We start from the raw sequence: 22,773 nt of genomic DNA on the forward strand, positions 1-22,773 counted from the left end.
GTCACATCAAGTGACAATGACACAGCAGTGACAGGGGCCAGCTCCCCGCCGAGTTTGGTTTCTCTCAAGGAAGTGCTTTCTGCAGTAGCTCAAGGTCTATTTATAGGCAGTGATAAAGTTATATTTGCTGGGAGACTGACGTCACCCAGCCACTCACACCATCCCATTTCATCCCAGAAATATTGACTAACCAAACTTTTAAACTCTTACTACCCTAAGTCCAGCCACAGTCCTACTTAAAGGATTTGTTATATTTCAAGAATCAAAAATAAAATGTAGCTTTGAGATTGATGCTGTGGCTAAATGGAATTTGTTTTCCTCCATTGCTGTCACGCTGTGATTTACTTAAAACCATCCAGGCTGGATAATCAAAAGTCTCAAAAAGTAGCAGCACAAATAAAAAGAAGCTCTATAAACCACTTGAAACGTAATCTAAGTTAATTTTTGTACAAAAAATTATTCTTACTGTCCAGTCTAAATTTTTTTTTCTTCAGTCCTATACTTTTTTGGAAAGCATTTGCTTTTTGTAGCTGACAAAAACATCAGAACGACAAACTGTGTCTGCAAAGGTTTATTTTGAGGTTCCATCAAGACATCCTGTTGTGCAGGATCCAATTTGCTAATGACTTTTAAATACCATTATTGTGGCTGTGGGGAGAGGAAGATGTTTCACTCCATGTGCTCCTGAGAACAAATTTTACTCGGTACCTGTAAGAGAAGCAGTGGAAAACAACCAAGTTGTGAAATAATCCACCGAGGTGAGTGAAGCAGTTTATTTTATCTCGAAGCAGCTTTCAAGCAGGCTGTTATCACAGCCCTCCTCTGGCTCCCTCAGCAGCCAAACCTCCAGTGGCCACAGATTAGTTTGAACACCAGCACACGAAGCAGCTGCAGCTCAGCAACAGCAGCACAGAGAGCAAAGCTGGCAAAACAAAAGTGTCAGTTCACTGGGGGCAAAAAGTGCATTGAAATCAAGCATACAAATAGGAGACAGGCTGGTGCAGGCTCTAGGAAGTCAGGTAAAGAAACCAAGCCACAAAACTTCTGCAAAAGTATGTTTTTAAGAGCCCTTGAAGCCACAAAAAGCAGCCTTTTGCAAGAAAAGTTATTTTTCTGCTGTGCCCAACCAGGCATGAATTAGATTGAGTTTGGGCAGCAGAGTATTTAAGGATGGTATTTCCTGAATGACCCACTCAGAAAAATGACTGGGGTAACCCAGAAGCACCAGCTAATCAAATCATTTAACAAATGCTTCATGGGTATGCAGGTTTAAATAAAAACAAAAAAATACAAAGCTGGTCTGGATTCCCCTCATACCTTGTGAGACATCACACCCCAGGCCAAAAGGCATTTCCAGCATTTTCTGCTCAGCCAGGTGGGCTCATTCCAGTGCTGAGAACTTTGTCACCTCCCATCCTCTGTGACTGGTTCCCTCCAGGACTAACAAACCCCTCAAAAATTAGCCCATCCCCACAGTGGTTGCTAGAATAATGTGCAGTTTTTAGTGCACGTAGCAAGGTGTGGGATTGTGTGGTGAGAAGGAAACATTTTTAGCTTTGAAGGAAAAAATAATTCCTACTCATCACCTACAGGAGTGCAGAAAAAGCACCTTTGAGCGGTTTGGAAATAATAAGCAGTGTTTAAAACATAGCTTTTAGCTTACAGCAGGATCCAGGGTATGCACTGGCACCTCTCCCAGCCTCAGCAGCCTGGATTTGTCCTGCAGGTAGGGGGAAAAATGGAGAGTGGGAGCACAGGCTGCCCAGGGACAGCCTCCTGCAGGGACAAGGTGTCCTGGGGCACAGCCTCAGCAGGGCACCTCTAAAACTTCAGTGGAGACCCAAAATCCCTCAAAAACCCTCAACCAACACGCCCAGTTCCTGGTGTCCAAGTCTCAGAGAGGTGAAGAGGCAAAGCTGTAAAAGCCTGGCATGAGAGGACTCAAATGACAGGAGCAAGGGAAGGACCTGCACAGCCTCCAAAGCCACCTCCAGGGAAGGGACAAGCCAAGGCCACACGGACACTGCAGTGTGTCCCCAACAAGACACTTTTTCTTGTGGCATTTCGCTTTTTCCAACACCCAAGTGGCACCTGAGTCCCTCCCTGGCAAGGTCTGACCCCAGCAGGTGACAGCTCCTTTGCAGTGGGAACAATCCCAGCCAGAACAACCTCTGGGGACACCAACCCCAGGGCTGGAACAGGCACAGCTGGAGTCCCACAGCTCTTCAAGCCACAAAACAGAGCAAATTCTTAGAAGAGCTGAGCTGAAGAGCTGCAGCTTTTACATAACACCTTCCCCTGCCCTCGCCCACCTGCACTGAGTCAGCACAGCAGCTTTTCCTCATCTGCACTCTCCCTTTTCTGCAGAAGGTTATCCAATCTCTGCAGCCACCACAAAGGGAAGGGATCAAAAAACAATTTTAAAAGGGTATTTCTTCCCTGATCAGTCATTCTGATTTCTATTTTACATCACTACTGAAGTGACAGATATCACAGAAAATTACATCAGGTCTTTTCTGCCCTCTGACTCATATTCCTAAATAACTCTGGTTGACTCATTTCTCCCAACTTGGCTGATATCTAAGATTTTCCTCTCTTAAAAAAGAAAAGCTTTCTCCCTTCAGCCTTTCGAGGTGATTCTGAACATTCCCACTAGCTAATTGTAGGAAATTAGAAGAAAAGCAAAGGGCTTTTACCTGACAGACAGCCCACCTACCTCACTGCCCTGACTACAACATGTGAAATCTACTGTGAGCAAACCCATCTTTTGTGTGAGCTCCACACAAAATGGACTCATTATATCCAGTCACTAAAAACACAGCCAACAGATTTACTATGAATAATTAAAGCATTTTGCAATTTTATGTTCTACATCCACCTAAAAACTGTGTTTATGTTGCTACAGAAAAAACCCCATTAGGGTTGAAAATCATTAACGTAACTGCACCACGACTGAAGGGAGCCACAAGGGACAGGACACCAAGAGATATGCTATTTTATTTAAAATCAGAACACAGTAGATAACAGAAAGACTTATTATGCAAACAACTCCACTGTATGTTCACAACTTGCTCAGCATATAAAACTGCCCCTTGTTGAGACAGTCCAGGGTCACACAGAGGAACTGTTCAGGCACAGGATGACTCTGCCCCCTCTGAATCCACGTCCACCACGCAGCTCCACGGGGGGGTACAAGAATTGCTGGTCTGAGCTCTGCATCTCCGTCGTGATTCCAGTTTGAGAGGGCAGAGAAGTCCCAGGAGAGGTGGAGGCTGAGGCTGTGGAGGCTGGGGCAGCAGTGGGGATGTGCCAGGGCCCGGCTGCCTCTGGCATCCCCGGGCAGCTCCTGTTCCCTCCAGCGGTACCGAGGGGAGCTGTCTGCATCAGCTGTGCTGGAACAAACGACTCCACCTTCTCTGGGAGGCAGTCCTGAGTGCAGTGAGACCCTCCAGGAGTCAGAACTGCTCACTGCAGTCCCAGGTCCAAGTCCCAACTCACAGAACTGCACAAGAGACACTGGCACAAACAATGCTGCCCAAAGAGAGCATTTCCAATGCTACCAACACTCTAAAGCCGTGTTACACATTGTATTTAAAGGATTTTTCTCCACTCCAATCGCTTTGGGGAGGTATATGCTATTTGTAGCAGACATCAAAAATCCTTTTTTTATATATATATATATATTTATTTTTTTCTTGGCAAGCATCGTGAGCCCCCCCTCTCAAGTCTCAGCTTGCCTATGGCATTTTAATCTCACTATCTTATAAACAGTGCAAATTAGTACAATTCTAAACATCCTAGCCAGAGCAGAATTAATTCATTAGCTATAACAGAACAGGAGAAGCTGTTGAAGGGCAACAGGTTGAAAGCACTGACACAGCTCTTGCCAGGTTAGTGTTTCGTCAGATTTGTTGCTGAAAGGACTGAACAGCTTTCCACAGTCATTCTTCTCCTTTACCCTTAAACATCACCAGCAGTCAAGTAAATATTTACAGTTTGTGTGCACACACACACAAAATTAATGGCAAAACTTTTCCATGAGCAGTTGGACTTCAGTTATGAGCTTGCAATAACTGAAACATCACATTAGTTACATCAGCTACGTTCAAACTTACCCATCAGTGAAGGCAACTATAAGCTTACAAATAGCAGATACAGCTGTTTTTTTCTGAAGTATGAGGGTCAGTTTTTGTAAAAGTCAGTGCTCCCAAAGAGCCCTTAAATTAGAGTTAAGCAATGGCCATTCAAATGATAAAAATGCTAGTATCCTAGAATTACAATCACAAGTAGTGATCCTAAGGCACATCAGCCACATGCATATGCAATAATGCATTGTTTTGCTTCCAGACAAAAAAATTGCATTAGCTTTGTCTGTATTTAGTGTGCACAAGAGGTTGTTTTTAGATAAAGTATCCCTGAAAGGTCATTGTTATCACAAAAGTTACCAAAAGACAGAAGATTTAACAAGTAGTAAAAATATTTCTGGACTACTAATACCAATAAAGTCTGATACATAAAATGCAGTGCAAATTCACCATACACTTATCCATCACCCCCATCACTTCTGAGGACTTCCAACCCTCAGAGAAAAAGTTGGCACCTGATAAGTGTAAAATATACCTGGTTGTTTTTATGAAATCTCAGTAAAACTGAATTGGGAGTGTTGTAGAGTTTTTGTGTAGCAGGCTCAAAGTATGAATTTCTGCACTCAGACACCACCCTGGTAGCCCTCACCCACTTTAATTCTGTCTAGGACACAAACCATTTCTACAGCAGACTCATGTTTAGCATCCAGATACAACAGCTGCCACCCAAATACCAGCACTAACAGCACAGCAAAGTTACTTTGAAACGAGTCATAGTTAACCATGCTTATACAAAGCTTCAGTGAGAAAATAATACCAAGAAAAGATATCACACTATTAAAAAAAAAAAAAACAACAAAACAACCACATCCTGTACCATCACTAGATTACAGAAAAAACACACTTTGCAAACAAATCCAATGGACATTGCTTCACAAAATCCCCCATCTATAAAAACTTGCCAGACTTCCACTGGGGAATTGGTTCAGATGCCAGGAACACTGACCAACCTTCCGCCTTTGTCTGCAGAAGGCAAACAAGCCAAATGACCATTTTCTTATTTTCAGAATCGAGAGCTTCCTGTTATGAGCTTAATTTCAGATTAGTATTTGCTAACCAGCACACTCCAGAGGAAATGATTAAGGGACAATCCAGGTCTTACATAAAGAAAAAAAGAAAAGATATTCTATTCTGACTGATGTTTGTAGTACAAACTTCCAAACAATGCAGTGCATTCCAGCACAGTGATACCAAAATAACTGAAATAACCAGGGGCTTTGACAGATTCTGGACTGATTGATAACAAATTCACAGACACATTCTGTGCAAACAACAGGGGTTCAAATCTGCCTCCCCCAGTGCTGGATTAAAATACCAGCATGTGTCTGTACCTTAGGCTTCAAGAGTCACATCGAGAGTGAAATCTGAGCTGCCCTAAAAAGCCTCTCCCTTCCAGTGGCAGAAGTCAAGAACAGATCCTGTAAGATGCAAACAGCCACCATGAACTTCAAAAGGCTTTTCTTTTTTGCCTACTTGCAGAGAAACATTAACTGCAAATTCGAGATAGATACACATGCCCCAAACTGCAAAACTAAACACAATGGGAAAGTTAAAAGTAGTTCTGCCAAGGGAGAGACAGAGTTAAGGGATAAAATGAAATTGTGGAAATTCAAGTGGGCAATTACATGTGAAAATCCAGTATTTGATTAAGAAAATACCCTGCCTAGATTCCTGGAATCACATGGTAGCAAAAGCTAAGCACCTGTGTAAAAAAAAATCATTTCTGTATCCAAGGTGTGGAAAAGGAGAGAAAAACCAACTGTTAGAAAGAGTCTTAATAGGCAAGGAAATAAAACTGCCTGGTAAAGTGTCTATAAAACCCTAAACTGGCTCTACAAACAGTTTAGTTTCATTTCAAGAGACCAGGACTTTGAGGGTATCAAGCTATTTAGGAGTGGGAGTAGTGCCTACTTTGATTATACACTGTCTAAGGTAACAACTGAAATGCAGAAATGAAACTCTTGTCCTTCTCCCTGTCTAAAACCCCCCAAGACGATCTGACAGGAGTTTCAGCTCAGTGAGCTCTGAAAACAACGTGCACCTGGGCCTGGATGCAAAGGATGCTGAGGGGGGTGCTGTGCACACCCCCTGCCCAGCATCAGATATGGTTGTTACCATCCCAACACTGTCACAGAATTCCTCAGAGGGACAACCAGCCCCCCATTTTCCACACATCCATCCAGCTGCCAGGGGAATACATCAGAACACAGGAGGATGCTGATCTACCACCACTGAGGAATTCAGGGCGTGACTCTGTAACACCACCAAATCCACTGCCAGTGCCTTCCCAATTTGATGGACTTACAGAATTTAGACTCATCACCTTCCTAGGAAAACCTCGTCACCGCTGACCTTTGCAAACAAACATCATCACATTTAGCAAAAAAATTGCAAACCTCTGTGCCACAGCTTGGCCTTTGTGCTCCATTGTGCAAAGAACAGAGGCTTCCCATTGCCTACAGCAAGTCTCTGATGGGGGAAAAGGAAATATAAGCACCAATACAAAAGTCAGGCGCACCCAAATATTTACTGGAGGATAAAGCCAGGATGTGGAGGAAGGCGAGGTGGTCTCTGGGGAAGAGGTGGAGGATAGGGTGGCACAAACTGAGCCGGGCATCCCGGCTGGGGCGCCTGGCTCACGGGCTGAGCTGCTCCCGGCCGCGGCGGGAGAGGCGGGTACGGAGCACCGGGGTAAGGAAGAGCTGGTCCTGAGCCCATGGCGGCCGTGAAGGGAGTGGGGAAGCGTCCGGCCGGGCCCGAGACGGGCGGAGGGGGCGGGATCCGCCGCGGCACCACCGAGGGAGGAGGGTTCGCATCCTTGTAGGGATCGGCGGGGGCTGCGGCGGGCTCGGCTGCCCTGGGCTGTGCCGGCGGCTGAACCTGAGGAAGTCTCTGTCCCTTCAGCACCATTTCCTGCAGCTTCTCGATCTTCACCCGGCGCAGGTGAGCCAGCTTCCTCTTGCTCTGGTACTCGTCGATGAAGGAATCCAGTGGTATTTCACCATCAAGGAACCTTTCTGCCATATTCTGTCAAATACAGAACATTCTCTTAGGAAACAGCCTACTGCAAGAGAATCTAAATGGCTCACATCCCAAAAATAGCAGCATTTTGCCTGTGAATTTCCAGCTGGCATATGGAAGATGACTGGCATACTGAAGAATTCTGAGCAGAACTTTGAGTTACTTATTACTCAGAAGCACTGAGAGTTAAATATCACTTTTGCATAAATTTATACTGAAGTAACAGCAATAAAAACATATGAATCTTGCTCTGAGCATTCCCCTGATCACCAGAGATGGGAACAAACCAAGTCCAGCAGCTTCCCAGATTGCCAGCTAAGCTGAATTACAGCTCAGCTCAGTGCTGCTTGAATGCCAACAGAAACACTGGGAACTCTGTGAGACTCAGCACAGAGATTATTGCTAAGTCAGGCTTAAGACTCACCCTTACTTGTGGCTTTGGGTACAAGATATTTAATAACTGAGAGCTGAACAAACATAAAATCACAAAATTCAGCTTGTCCTGGGAACGTCTTTTTACGATCACAACTCAAGGCCAATAAGCACATTTTTTTTCTCCTGATTAATTACAGAAAATGCCTGCATGCAAATCAGCAAACAAAACCAAACACTCCCATTATTCTGAAGTCACACCACCCTTCAAGCACTTGTGTGTCAGCAAGTGGTGACCACTGGCACCTGCACAGACACACTGAGAGCACAATGAATATTTCACCAGAAACACTGGAGGAAAAGCAGCACAGGCACAGGTTTTTCTATTAGGCCACTAATTGACATTTATTATGAAGTAATACATGTACCAGGCAAATCCCATTGAAAAAAGATGCCACATTTTAAACTCTACAAGTCTCAAGGCACAGCCAAGGAACTAAGAGGGTTTGCCTATCTTTTCTAAAAAGGAGCACTTTCTCTCTTGAACTTCAGAGATGTCGAGAGTAAAAAATTACTCAGGTAAAAAAGAAATAAAATTGCTGGAATCAAATAGCTGTTTTCTGAAGCTCAAAGCAGAGACAAGACCATATTCTTAAAACTACTCCTAAATCTGTCACATGCTGGGCTCAGCACTGCAGCCATGGACACTGGAAGGTTCTGGCAATGGGTGGAAGTGGCAGAATTGGGGAGTTCTGTCATTACCTCTGTGTCTTCCTCAATCTTGGCCCCCTCAGTCTGCAGCAGTGCCAGCAGGGTCTCCAGGGAAGCATTACTGGATTGTCTGTCTGCAAAGGCACAGGAAGGACAGAAAATGAGAGCAGGCTCTAAGTAACTTGGAACTACACAACAACCTCCAAGGCACATCTGCACAGCCAGCACACTGCAGCTGTACACAGGGGGATGCACAGTCAGAAATATATTCACAAGTTCAGGAATATTGTCAGAGTGCTAAGAGCTGAAATTTAATTCCAATTATATATTTATAATATTGAAAGCACTTCAGCAAGTGCAGTATCAGATGTGCAATATAATTCAGTATGAAAGTTACATGTAATATTCCTTTTGATTTATAAATAGTCACTAAAAATTCCGAGTGTTTTGCTCTTTAGCAAAGTAACTGAAGTGGATAATTTAGAGAAGAGTAGGTCAAGAACAGGAAGGTAACAGGAAGAATCCACAGTATCTGTTACTAGGTGTGACAGTCACTTAATAAATCATCAGAAGTGTGATCTATTTCAGCACTACACAAGAATGACAGTTCACTTTGTACCCTAATTCACACAGCTAAAAATGAGATACCAAAAACCAAACAACAAACAGGCAACAGATTTACATTCACTTAAAAAACAGCAAATCATAATTGTCAACAGCCACTGTTACCTAGTTTTGTTTTCTTTATCTGGTATGCTTCAAAAAGAACTTGCAGCTCTTGATATTTCTCAGTTAAATTTGATTTTAGAGACTCCAACTTTGGCTGGTACAAGAGATTTCCCTCTGCCAGACTGCGGTTGCTGGCAAGAGTCATGTCCTTGCTGTGCTGAACATTTTGGGCCTGGATATAAATGAAAAACAACAACAAAAAAGAAAAGTGTGTGAAATGACAGTGAAATTATTAAGCAAGACAAAATGAGACTTTGAAAACTTATAAATAAATAACAGAACTATGTAAGAATTAGTGCTGTGGCATTGGACCTGCAACTGATGAACAAATGATGAAAATCGACAGATAAAGCAACAGTTCTTGAAAAAATCTGAATTCCAGCAGTGAGATACAATGAGTGCAGAAGAATATCATCCCTTATCTTGTTAATGTGTAAAAAATAAGGATTGCATCGTGACTGTTCCTTCTCCAGAAGATTCTTCCCCAACTGTGTCACACCAATCCTGGATTAACGCCAAAACCTTCATTTTTTTCAGTTTAATCCTTCTGCTTAACAGTTCCTAGCCTAAAGAAAAAATTACAATTCTCACACACCCAAGATTCAGCCAGATTCCAGTTTGCTCACACTCACACATGAACACGAGTTTATCAAGAGAGCCTTCAGGAGCTCTGGGAGAGCTGAGTGTTTGGAGAAGTCTGCCCTGGGTGTCACATCAGATTCACTAAAATATTCAGACATCAAAAGGGGGGAAAAAAACCCAACCAACCAAGGGATTTGATTTCAGATTCTCAGGCTGAATCAACAAGTGGAATAGTCCTCCCAGGGCACAACAGACTAAGTCTATTGAGCTGCCTTCAAAACCAACAGAAATTTGGCACATTTTTGTGACCTCCTGCATCCATGTGTTCCCTCTTGTCCAGGTCATCCCTGTTCAGCTGCAGCTGCTCCCACTTACAGCCCTGCAAACAGCAGCACAGACCTTGCTCCTGCCACACTTCTGGGTGGACACAGAGCCACACCCCACAAACAGGAAAAGAGGAAACCCAAATGAGCTGTTTAACAGCCCCAGAAAAGGTCAGCATCAAAATTCAGGTGTTTTTCCAAGCACAGCAGCTGTCTTTGAGAACAATTACTTCCTTTTGCAATATTTATATGCTACTTTAATCTCCTAAATTCCAAACTTGCTACTTAAACACTTCTGTCCCCAAATATTGCTCATCAAAAACCAAAGCTTCACTCTCACCCTGTTCTTGCCAAATCCCTTAAAAACCCAACAACAACCACCAAGGATAATGCAGAGTCCTAAATTCTACATCAATCCCAATTTCACTCCAAATTGTGAAATTCAGAAATTACACTTTCAATATTGTTTTGTTTCCTCAAGCCTAAAGAAGCATCCAGCACTATGCTTATGTTCAATGTGGATCTTTTTAAAGGATAAAAAGAAAGTTCTCTTCTTACTTTTGAATCTAATGCAAAATCATTTAAATTAAACTGGTTTCCATTTGTTTATTCTCATATAATATGATCCAGTTAGGACTGTTGCTTTCAGAAAGCTGAAGTCCCCCTATTTACATTTTATAAAAAAGAATTATGAAGGGAACTAAAATACACAAGGTTTAACAGCTTAATTAATGGCATCCCACTCTTACCAACCCCTGCCATCCCCACAAGCCTTGTTACTGGCTGCCTCCTGAACTGCCAGCCAAGGAAAACTGTGTGCAAAAAGATTGATGGGTTCTGGTGCCTCTTTCACCATTTCAATGAGCTCACTACTTCCTCACAGCAAATTCAGTATTTTCACTGCTTGGGAGGCTGATGTTCTCATGTCAAAGCAGGAGCACAGTCAGTCAGGAGAGAGCAGTTTAATGAGTGAACTTTGATCTCTCTTTTAGGATGAGAAGATGTACCTTTACTCAGGGCAGAGAAAAAGCCAGTGGACACAAACCTGTAAGCCTTTCAAGAGCACAAATACCAAGAAAATTAAGCTTTTACTATAATCATTTATAGTAAAGAGGAGGAGGTAGAACTCCAAATAAACAGAATAAGAAAAGGCTTCCTAAAGTCAGATGAGACTTTTGTGATGTTGTCCCTGCCTCAAGTGTCAGAATATTTCTCAACAGGACCAGACAGGAGGAAGAAGCCACAAATTCCCAACCTTTCATCACGATCTGCTGAATAACTTTACTTTTAAATCATTTCAAATGTGTGGAGATGAGTAAATACCACTATGACATGATGTATCTGACTTGCAAAAATAAGAAAAACGTGATTAATGTGACCTGCTGACCTCTAAGGCAAAATGACATCCTGTCCTTTGCATCTGATATCTAATAATTATGGACTAGACAAAGCTTTAGCAGAAGTCTTAAAAATACTTGTTTTAAACTGATGAAGTTAAGGTACTTGTAACTGTACTTTAAGTTATAGTGCTTGAAATTACACAGGACTTAACTTTCTCCATATTAGAGCATTTCTGAGAAGGACATCTTTGTTCTAACAGAAGTTGATAAAAAATAGTAATTGACACTTAATGATGAATTAAAATGTCACTCCTGAAGTCTTCACTTCCAGCATTGGTCTATGTCAAAATTCTTTTAACAATGCACCCTTGGAGAGATGAGAAACTTGAATCTCACCCAAAACCATGAGAAGAACCAGTTCCACAGATACAAAGCAAACTCAGGAATGATGTTTATTGAAACTTAAGGAGGAGTTGGTGAAGACCCATCCACTCGTTTTAGGACATTGAAATATTTCATGTCACTGAAAGAATTTTGAAGTCTGCGAGTTCTATTTCACAAACAGAACAGACACAATCCCAGAGCAATGCAACTCGAATACAGTCACAATCTATAAACCAGAACAATCTGTCACTGATGTTAAGGGCTGTGCAAAAACCTTACAGCAACTGTTCCACTACAACTGGAAGTTAATTCAAGGAATCAGAAAGCAAGCACTGTCAAGTCTGCATAAAGAGTGCTGCAGAAAAGCTTTTTAAAAATGAGTAATTTAAAACTACCAAAAAAAAAAAATTAACAGCTGCAAAATCATCCAAGGGTCTAATGCACAGTCCAGCATGAGCAGTCTATTAAGATTATCAGTGCAGCACAAAGCATGCTTTCAGCATCCATTCACAGCTCTCCACAAGCCCAAGACAAAGGCTGGGGAAGGAATAAATCCAACAAAAGGTATTTTGTTGTCACGTGTGACAAAAATGTGCTTTAGCAGGGAACTGCTCCTGCACTGGTTGTTCACCTGCCCACTGGAAGTGTGAGGAAAAAAGTTATTTAGAGATAAAAGTCAGGAGCATGGGAGTCCAGCAGAATTCCTAACAAGACTCTTGAGGTCATGAGCACTTCAACAGGCAGGAAATGTTAATCTGAAACCAGATGAAAATACCAGTCAGAATCATGAGACACAGTGAGACAGGACAATATTAAGGAGAATATGACTTCTTTTTTTTTTTATAACTGCTAAGCTCTCACTATGAATTCTGAATGGGACAAATGGGGCAACCATATTGAGCTGCTTATAAGGGGATTTTCATGGTACAAGGATTGCTCACTCCTGAGCAGAGCACTCAACACCAAACTGTGCTGCAAGAAAATGAAGCCATGGACACACAAAGGTTATTAAAAACAGAAGTCACGGTTTATGCAGCACTGCAAAACTTCAGCTGCTCAAAAAATGAATTTCTTTAATGGCCATAATTTGAATAATTTTACTCAAGGATTTATTTAATGAGCATTTCCAAGAGCAGGCAGCAGCAACTGCTTTTGGGAATTTAGAGTCTACTACTTTTATGAACTGCAGCTTTGTTTCATCCCACTTTTAAAAAAAGAAAAAAAAAAAGCTGGATAAAATTAAACCAGAACTAGTACTAGCTTAGCAACATTCATACTATAAATGTTGATCTCTTACTCCAAAATAATGGTTTGCAGCAGGAGTTATTTGTGTAAAGCATCTCTGAGAAGCGTCACCCTGGTTCATCCAAAAGCACATTCCCAGAGGAGCTGCCTCCTGAGAAACTGAGCAATCCTGACTACCCACAAAGCCCATCAAGAGCTGCTATAATTATAAGCTTGCTCTGGCCAGCACCACAGAGAGGAGTCTCTTGGTACCTTCGAGAAAAAGTCTCTTAAGGAGCTATAAATAAAAAGCAGCTTTGTGTGGCACCGTTTTAATTGCTTTAGACATAGGACACATCCGTGGTAGTTTTAGATTTCTCCAGCCTCTACCATTCCCACATTCTCTTTCACTTACACATACTTGCAAATTAAGAAGAAAATATGCAGTCACACTGTGGATGTATAAAGATGCACACTTGGAGTGTCAAATTAACCCCTGAAACAGGAGCTGACAGGTGCAGAGTAGGAGAAGAGACTTCTTTTACAGAAGATTTAGGAGTGCTTTTCATCAAGGACTGGTGAATAATAATACGCCCCCTAATAACATCTGTTCTGTAATAAATATTAAAACATACTGCAAAGTAATTAGATTGGCTAAATTTAGCTCTTCTGATTACTTGAAAATGACAAAATAAAGCTTAGAAGGTAAGCTGCAGTTCCTAGACATTTCTTGCAGAGGCAAGACACTCAGCACTGCAATTTGCACTCATCAGACACAGACAGGTTACTCATTTGATGCTCAGCTAGAAAAGAAAAATCTGTAGTTGTCACCAAGTCTAATTCCTAACTTTGCAACTAAATTTCATGTTTGGCCAACAAGAACATGACCACTTGCACAGTGTGGTTTTAGGACAGGAGGAGGAATCCAAGAAATCTGGGCATGAATGCACATAGTTTAACTTGGACTTTCTGCCCTGCATGATCTGTTCAATCAGCTTTTGAGAAAAGGACTATGCTCAAAAAATTCCTTTTGTGCTTGCCAGTGTACTCTGAAATGCTGGAATGAGAAGAAGGCAATACATTTCTGACTTCTTGATTTCACATAATCAAGGTATTGAAAAGCAAACAATTTTTGGCCATGGAACCTTAGCAGTCAGTAACACAATACTGCAGTGCTACAGAAGTAATGTTCCAGGAGATAAAAAGAAAATTCACTTTCGCAGGGAAATTCATCAAATCATCACCAGTGTCAGGTCACAAATTCTCTCATCTGTGCTTTTTAGGGCTATCTCACTGAGACTGACTTTTATAAACAAATTACTTTTATGACCCTGCCACGGCAGGGGGTTTGGAACTAAATGATCTTTCAGGTCCCTTCCAACCCAAACCATCCTGCGATTGTCTATTTAATGAAGACGGATGCTGTACAAGCACTGCAGAGATCAACCTGAGAGATGATAAAAAAAGCCCTCCTCAGTTTTAGGAGGCTGGGAGTACCAGACAAGCAGCTTCCTTCCTTTTTCTGGCAGACAAGAGTTCGTTGTTCAAGCCCTGCAAACCCAACCTCAGACAGGAAAAGCAGCAGCTCAGCCCTGATGCCACCGTGTCACACACCTGGGGACACGTGCAGGACATTCTGCCAGCACATCACCCCGTGGCACACAGGCACACACCCCCACAAATCCTGCTCAAATGCCACACAGGATACATTCCCTCTAAGGCTGGAAGTGCCTATTTTTAGCTGTCAGCAAGAAAGCCAAGTGTTTTTTCCAAATCCTCCTCCTCTGTGAACAAAACATTGGGGTTTGAGCTGGGTTTCCCTTGCAACAAGGAGAACAAAGGGTTTTTTCAATTGTGGAATAATCAGCTTTAACCAACTTTGCCACTGAAAATACAAGTGGCCTCAGAGAAGTGACTTGGGAATCGTGATTTAATTGGAATGTCACAGTAAAATCAGGAATTTAAGGACTCTGGAATAACCCCACAACCCGGATACATATGGACTGACAGCCAAGCAGCAGCGAGGTCACCATGGTGCCTCCTTAATGTTCAGGATTTCCCTCTCTCCCTCTTCCTGCCACACACTTCCCAGTGAAAACTCAGGTCTCAGCAGCACATGCAATAAACAATTCAGTGAAGGCAAAAAACAGGAGGAGGAAGGAATATTCAAGCATGGCCAATTCCTTCCAAGATGGGTAAACACATTTCTAGTTGAACAGACTCCAGTAAAAGCCTCCACATCCAATAAAAGAGGATTACAGCAGACAGCAGCACAGCCCTGTTTCCACACAGCCTGAGCACCTCCAAACCTGGCCACACTTTCCAAACACCACAGAATATTCCCTCGGGCCCACAGAACTTCACTCTACAATTTAAAAGCCTTAAGATGCCAATGAAAGAGGAAAACCCGAGGGTCAAATCGAGAATATGGGCTGGTTGTGTACTGAGGAAGGATTTTTTCTACTGAGGTCATGAGGTTTTCTGTCACTTCTGGCCTACAGTCTTAAGTCCACACTGACAAATCATAATAAAGAGCCCACATCCTTTATCAGGGGTCACTCTGGAACCAGCAGCACTGCACCCCTTCACATCTCCACCAAGTTCAGCCCATTATAACCTGCTGAGTTTCCTTAAATAGGTTTTATTCAGCAGGGTGCTCCTGCTCCCAGCAAACCAAGAGCTCTCTGCATGTTCTACTTTCCACAGCACCGTCTGTTTCTTCTAAGTTCTCAAAATATAGGCTTGCACAAAGTTCAAAATCCAAATTGTTGCATAATACAGCAAATAAATTCCCCAGGACACCTCATCAACTCAGCCCCAGCCTTCAGTGGGCCTCTCCATGTGTAATACTCTGATAATTTGGCTAGAGGTGATCCAGAACAATTTCCTCAGGAGCACCAAAAGGGCCAGAATCTTAGTTCGAGAGAACACAATTATAATTGATTTTACTTAATAAACTTAAGCTTCTTTCTCAAGAACATGTTGCCACTGTTTTCCTTCTCCTGAGGCTTTTGTCCTCTAATTCAAGAAAACAAACAAACAAACAAAAAAAAAAAAAAAAATAAATACAGGACCCAGAGAAGCAGAGCACATTTTTTTCTTTTAAACTTTTCATACATATAGTTTCATCTTATTTGCTCTTATCTGACTAAGAGTAAGATTCTTTCAGGGACATCTGTGACCAAATAAACCCAGAACAGTCTCATATCTGAACTGAAACACCCTGTGTCCACTGGCACATAGAAAAACCAGTTAAAGACAACCACAGCCAGAGGAAGAAAACAGGCTCCTATTTTAACAATCACAGATCCAAAAGCCCGACTTAGAGCCCGATGCACTGACAAAGACACTTCAAATAGGCAAAACAAGCAGCAGAAAAGCCTGACAGCCCTGGCTGCGCCCGGCATACCAACCGAGGCACACAGAAATCTCTTTCACATTGTTTTGAATTCACCCTGGCAAAATCCTTCACCACGGCCAAGGCACAAAACAAGGGCTGTGCGAACGGAAAAGCTGATCCCACCTCCGGGCCGTCACTGTCTCCTAATTCAGCGGTTGAAATTCATTTAATTTCGCGTTTTCAGCCCGCCGAGCCCTCACCCCTCGCACGGCACCCAGCGGGCACCGATCGCCCCGCCGGGGGCCGGCGAACAAAAGGCCGGAGGGCCGGGGCCGGGAGAGCGAGGGCCGGGGGCGGCAGCGAAGGGGGAGCAAGGCAGGGACCGGCAGCGCTTCCCGCAGCCCCCGGGGCTCCTCACGCACCGGCAGCTCCACGGCGGGGCCGAGACCGCCCGGCGGCTCCGGGGAGCGGGGAGTCACGAACGCCCCACACCGAGCGGCACCGGGTACCCGGCGGGCTGAGGGGGGCGGCCCGAGGAGAGGCCGCGCGGCCGGGGAGTATGAGGCAGCCCCTCACCTCTTCCATCTCGCGGGCCATGTCCTGGAGCTGCTCCTCGTCGTCCAGCAGCGCGCTGAGCTCCTGCAGGCTCAGCGCCTCCAGGCGCCGCGCGTCCAGCGCCATCCCGGCCCCGCCGCCGTTCCCGCCCCGGCCCCGGACCGGAAGTGCCGCCGCGGTCTCGCCCCGGCCCGGCGGGCACCGCCCTCAGCGCCCCCTGCCGGGGGGGCGTGTCGGGGCGTACCACGGGGGCTGCGCGGCGGGAGGGGGGCGCTGCTGGACGGAACCAAAGGGGCCTGGGGAGGGGGGCCGCCGGGGCTGAGTGGGCCCGGGCTGAGGGGAGCCCCTGTGAGGGGGTGAAGCCCCTCGAGGGGTCCGTGAGGGGAGTCCCTGTGAGGGGGTGAAGCCCCTCGAGGTGTCCGTGGGGGGAGCCCCTGTGAGGGGGTGAAACCCCTCGAGGGCTCTGTGAGGGAAGCCCCTGTGAGGGGGTGAAGCCCCTCCATGAGCAGAGCCCCGCACAGAGCGAGCTTTGTGTGCTGCGCTCACGTGAGGCGCTCGGAGTCCCGAGGGGTCGGTCACTGAGGTTGGAAAAGACCTGTGAGATCATCGAGTACAGCTTGTGACCGATCACCACCTTCTCCAACAGACCGCAGCCATGAGTGCCACGTCCAGTCGTTCCTTACACACCTCCAGGAATGGGGGCTCCTGGGCAGCCCTTTCCGATGTTTTATCCCCGTTTCAGTTAACAAATTCCTCCTGGTGTCCAACCTGAGAGAGTCTCCCCTGGCCCAGCCTGAGGCTGCTCCCTCTCAGGCTGGAGCCCCTTCCCAGTTCCCTCAGCCTCTCCTGGGGCTCCAGCCCCTTCCCCAGCTCCGTTCCCTTCCCTGGACACACTCCTCAATTCATCCATGGAGGCCCCAGAAGGGGGCTCAGGACTCGAGGTGTGTCCCCAGAATGCGGCTGTGGGACACTCGGAGGCCGGGATGTCCCTGGGATGGCTCGGGCTGTGCCCTGTGTCCTGCGGGACAGAGCTGGGCTCCCAGAGAGGCTTCCCAGCCCCACCAGCACACAGCTCCCGCCTCAAGTGCCATGGACACCTGTGGCCTCCTTTGTTTAAAACTCCCCAGCTGTAAATTCAGAAGGAAAATCAGTTAGATTTAACTCACATTTCCTTACCCAGGTTGGGACTTGGCTGGAGCAAATCTCAAGAGTGATTACATTATTGTTCTCAAGCCTAGGCTGAATACTTATTTAGGTTAAAAATAGTTAAAAATCATATCTGGCCAAGCTTTGGTGCTAGGCCATTTCATCCATCTTAAACCCTTTCTTCTTTGACAGTGAAGGTCAATAAATAATCTGTCAAAGATCTGTTTCATGTTAAATTTAAATACTTTTGAAATGCAATGTAGTAAAAACTGCGTCAATTAAACCACCATATATTTTGCTCTTCTGATTTTTATCAGTCGTGTCACCAGCACTGGAGTAGGCAGTGTGTGGTAACCCTTAGGAGCAGCAGCTCCCCAATTACTGCTGCTGTTAGCAGAGCTGATAAAGACAATTATGCCTGGAAACAATTAATTGTGTTAAAAGAGCCTAAGTTATATGCATCACTTGGCACGCAGCACCTTCCTGGCCTGCTTTTGTCCCTACGTGGGTGTGGGTGTGTGTATTATTTCCGTGTGTGTAACTCTGGAGAGAGAGCCAAAAGGAGCCAGGAGCCAAGGGAACAGGAGAGGGAATGGCCACGTGGTCCTTGTCCTTTGGAGTTGATATTTTTGATCTAACTGGGAAGAAGAGAAAAAAATAAATCCATATAGTGACCGAATGCAATTCTGATGCAATGAAGTTGCAGTCACGCTCAGGAAGTGACCCAGCAGTTCCTGGCAGGACACCGTGATGACGTGACAGCTTTATGCTTGTTCTTTTGTCCTATAACTAAACTCAGCTCCCCACACCTCCCACCTTCCCAAAAGCTCTCTTTGTCATTATTATCCACAGGCAACAACGACCAGCAAGGTGACCCTTCTGGAGGAAGCCTTCCAGCCCTTTTGGCAGATCCAAGGGTGCGCTCAGAGGGAGGCGAGGGCGCGATGTTTGTGCAGCAGGAAGCCGAGCCGAGGGTGGGGAGAAGGTGCTCGGTGATACAGGAATGTCCCAGTATCACAGCTCTCACCACGCCAGCACACCTGCCTGCTGCAGGTATGTGCTCTGTGCCAGGTGAGTCAGCAGCCGTGCCCTGGGCACTGGCAGGGCTTTGCACAGTCACCACAGCCCTGCCTTGCTCTTTAAAGCCAGCAGATAGTCGCCCTGCCAACACCGCTCCGGCATTCCTGTGTTTGCACATGCCCATCAAACAGGGTTACAGCCACGGGTTAAACCTGCTGTAAATCTGCCCGTGCAAACACACGTACGCATAGACACACATGCAAACAGAGGAATTAGCTGAGGGATTAGGAGAAGCCCTTTCTTCCCAAGAACATTGCTAATTTGAACTTCATACCGTAACTAAATAAATGGTTTGGGGGGAGTGTGGTTCAGAAGAGTCTGACTCAGCTTCATGTTGTAAATCTAGTTTTACCACTGCCTCGCTGTGTGATCCTGAGTGGCGTTCTCAGATTCCCTCAACCATGGTGCCTTTTGCTGAAAAAAGGGGATAATAAGAACTGCTCACTCACAGGTGAGAACATAACTCATTTGTGCTCGAGTACCACGTACATTGAAAATACTGCTTCTCCCTGGGTGGGTAATTTGGGTTCTGGTGATGGTGGAGAGGAGTCTGCATTAAACATCTGGGTTGTTTTGGAGTACTTTGGTCAGCACCTGCATGTAAATGAGCTCTCCAGTTGTCCAGAAAAGCAGCTGAGGCTAAGACACAAGATAGAAGTCAACTGCTTTTGTGTAATTATATTTTTTATTTGGACAGTTAGGAGGGTGCCTTCCCATTCTGCAGTCTTCATGGAAGATAAAGGTTTTGTGACAGCACATCACTGGGACAGGATATGAAGGATTGCAGATAAACCAGGATTTTGGGCTACAGGGTTTATCAAATATTGCAGTGCTGCAGGCTGGGATTTATCATCTCCCCAGGCTTGGTTCCTATTTGCCTCTGCTGAAATCCTTTTGAAGGGTGACAGCATTCGAGTACATTAGAAGGCAAAGTACAGAAGTCAGGATTTCTTATTACAGGAGAAATGGAATAAAAAAACTGTGAAGATTACAGGGGAAACCATGTCATGGTGAATAAGAAGTCAAGCTCCAATCTTGGGGAAAACTGGCATTCCAGACTAGTTTAAATAAGATGTTAGGTAATTTTTTTTCTATTTAAACTTGATCTTGAATTTCCTCCTGGTACCTCATATCCTTTTACGGTCAGTAGCACTGCCCTCATGCATATTTATTAGATTTAGACATATTTTGCAAGTCACCTTCACATCTTATTTTCTTTTCCTGGACAAACTGGTTGGTTATGTACACACTGAATTTGCAAATCTCATCTGTGGTGTACATTAACCTCTATTAGTCTGGTTGCTCAATGTGCAGATAAGTTTTGGGGCTTATTTGCAATTTAACTTCCATCTGTATATTAAGCACAGCCCATACTTCTGTTTAGTTTTCACAACCAAGATTCCTTCACACGTGGAAATGACCTGCATATCCAGCATCCTGGCAGAGAAACAGCCCTGCTGTTTGAGAGATCAGTGCCCCTGCTGTCTGAGAGAGAGCGGGAATCAGGTGTTTGTAAGGTGCTCCTTCCTTTCAGGGAGCTGCAGGTGTCAGAAGAGCAGCAGGTCTATTTACCTGCACTTATTTTTTTTTGCCTTAAGCTCACAGTGAAGCTGGAATAGAAGAGGCAGATTTTATTTTTCCTCCCCAGACTAAACCACATCTCCAAACCCGAGCTAGCACTTTCTATTTGCTTGTGGCACTTCCAGACCTGCTGAAGGCCTAGAAAGTGCAGCCACTGAAACACACAGAGTTGGTTATTGAGGCAGAGGTTGGTGTGGCAGGAGACAAGTTGTTGGAATAAACACAGCTGTGTTTTTTCCATCCCTGTCTGCTCATTTACTGGGTCAGTCAGCCACAGACCATGGCTGTGCAAAGGCACAGGGTAAATCCGTGTCCCTGGGGAAGCTCTGGGACTGTAGGATCCACTCTCAAATTTCACCTTGGATGGGGTTCACTATTGTTTAAATCAAATAAAGCTGTGGTTATACCTATTACAGGGAATGGTTAGAGCTTATTAATAGTGAGGCAAACAACCTGCCATGGGATATATAGTCAACTTTGTAATCAGTTTTGCTTTCAAATGCTTAACTGCTTTCAGTTCTGCCAGGACAGTCTTCAGTGCCCCCAGGTTAAGGTTTCAGATGAACCCCTCTGAGTTCCCTGTAAGGAATTTTCCTTTTGAAGAAAAAGAAGTTTTTCTCTCCATCATTCTAACAGAGAAGCTCTCAAACTGATTTTGTTCACATTCCAAACTCTGGGCAAAGCCACAGCCACAAAATTCTACAGTCCAGGGTTTCAGAGGGAACAGTGGCCTTGTTTCCAGGAGAACAGCTTGAAACACAGACTGCCCCCAGGCAGCAAGCCCGAGGGACTGGGCAGCTCCAGGAAGCAGCTCGTGTTCCAGCACTGGAGCAGTTCCCGCTGCTGCTCTGGGTGAAGCACAGCTTTACTGCCAGGCTCAGGCTGGCTAATGGGCACAGCTGACCCTGATTTTCACTTCAAAAAGAAGCTGTAGTTGGAATGATTTAGAAAGGCAGGATTTTCTATGCAGTCCCAGAGTTTGTGCAGGCAAAAAGATCTGCATGAGATTAATTCTGCTGGATCCCTGGTGGTGTGTGGAGCTCCCACCCGTCTTCCAGGGCATAAGAAAACCCTCACAGCTTCAGCACACAAGCAGTGCCATTTGTCACATGCCAACAGCACAATAAAAGGGCCCGTTGAAGCCACAAGATGAGAGGCTCAGGGGAAAAGTAGCCTTGAGTTATCTGGATGCAGAAGAGAGAATTCAGCACCTGTGGCAATGAAGAAAGTCAGGTCCTGTTATCAGCTTGGATGGGTGCCACCAGCAGAGACAATCTGCTGTTTCCAGTGTGCCATTTCAGTTGAAGCTGTTTGGACCTAACCTGGGAATTATCATCACAGCAGCCCTGGGAAACAGGGTTCCCTTCCTGAAATTTAGTGCAGTTTTTGCAATAAAACTGATATAATTGCATCCTCCAGTTCCCTTTTTGCAGTCACGCCTGGGAGGGACACACAGGACACAATCAAATTCTCTTTCCTGGCATGTCATGTTACTAACGATCATTGTCCAGCAGTACTTTGCAGGGTGAGTTGACTTCCCTAGTTCCCAGGCAGCCCAATTTGTTTTTTCCCCCAGTTTTTTTTGATTAAGCAGAAATCAATTCCACTTCTATGAACTGGTGGCCATATTCTGCTCCCAGGTACTGATAAAAATGCCCCCAACCTCCTCATACCCACAGAGCAAATTTTCCTCAAGCAGGAACTCCTGGCCATTGACTGAAGAGTGATTGAAGAGCTCAGAGCATCACACAAGTTCCCTAAGTGGAGGGAGAGAAAACAAAAGCAGATCTTGTTCTTCTGGGGCACAGATTGTTATCATATCACAAAAGCCAGCAGCTGAAAAGATTCCAGTCAGGAAGCACCATGCTTTGAGAACAGGTTAGACTGCCTGTCCTTCCCTGGGAGACTGACACACAACGGGATCCGGGGTGGAAATGAGTTCTCCCGACTGCTGGGCTCACAGCCATTATCAGATGCTGAAGTGTTTTACATACCTCCTTCTCTGTGGGTTCCTCTAGTCATTCCCCAGAACAAGTGCAGGAGCAGCTGCATTCAGCTGTGGTGTCAGATGAACCTTGAAAACCCAAAAAGCAAAAAACACCCCCAAACCAGAGTGGCTCGATGTTGAGTGGCAGAGGTAGTATTTTATTTTTTTTGAGCATCCCTCCTCAAGGACACTAAATTTAGAGTTTGTAAAACATCACTAAATGAAAACAAAACATTGCCAATAACAAAAATGC

The 22,773-nt window shown here is 44.8% G+C and overlaps 1 protein-coding gene across 1 annotated transcript; it reads right to left on the reverse strand.

Annotated features, from left to right (window-relative positions):
- Window positions 1-2,979: 2,979 nt before the first annotated feature.
- Window positions 2,980-16,877, reverse strand: VPS37B (VPS37B subunit of ESCRT-I). The gene is made up of 4 exons (XM_084217224.1): window positions 16,748-16,877; window positions 8,979-9,150; window positions 8,301-8,383; window positions 2,980-7,172 (listed from the first exon to the last, which is right to left on the reverse strand). Exons 1-4 carry the CDS (start codon window positions 16,850-16,852, stop codon window positions 6,672-6,674), a joined length of 861 nt encoding a protein of 286 aa, XP_084073350.1. The 5' UTR covers window positions 16,853-16,877; the 3' UTR covers window positions 2,980-6,671.
- Between the last annotated feature and the right edge of the window lie 5,896 nt (window positions 16,878-22,773).

The sequence above is a fragment of the Fringilla coelebs genome, assembly GCF_963513975.1.
Source record: "Fringilla coelebs genome assembly, chromosome: 17".
Lineage (NCBI taxonomy): Eukaryota > Metazoa > Chordata > Aves > Passeriformes > Fringillidae > Fringilla > Fringilla coelebs.

What these genes read in the sequence shown, in the direction of transcription:
- VPS37B (XM_084217224.1), bottom strand. Translation starts at nt 16,852, where the DNA reads ATGGCGCTGGACGCGCGGCGCCTGGAGGCGCTGAGCCTGCAGGAGCTC. An exon ending in TGGCCCGCGAGATGGAAGAG is followed by an intron (nt 9,151 to 16,747) that starts GTGAGGGGCTGC and finishes ATTTATATCCAG; the next exon opens with GCCCAAAATGTTCAGCACAG. An exon ending in GATAAAGAAAACAAAACTAG is followed by an intron (nt 8,384 to 8,978) that starts GTAACAGTGGCT and finishes GTGCCTTTGCAG; the next exon opens with ACAGACAATCCAGTAATGCT.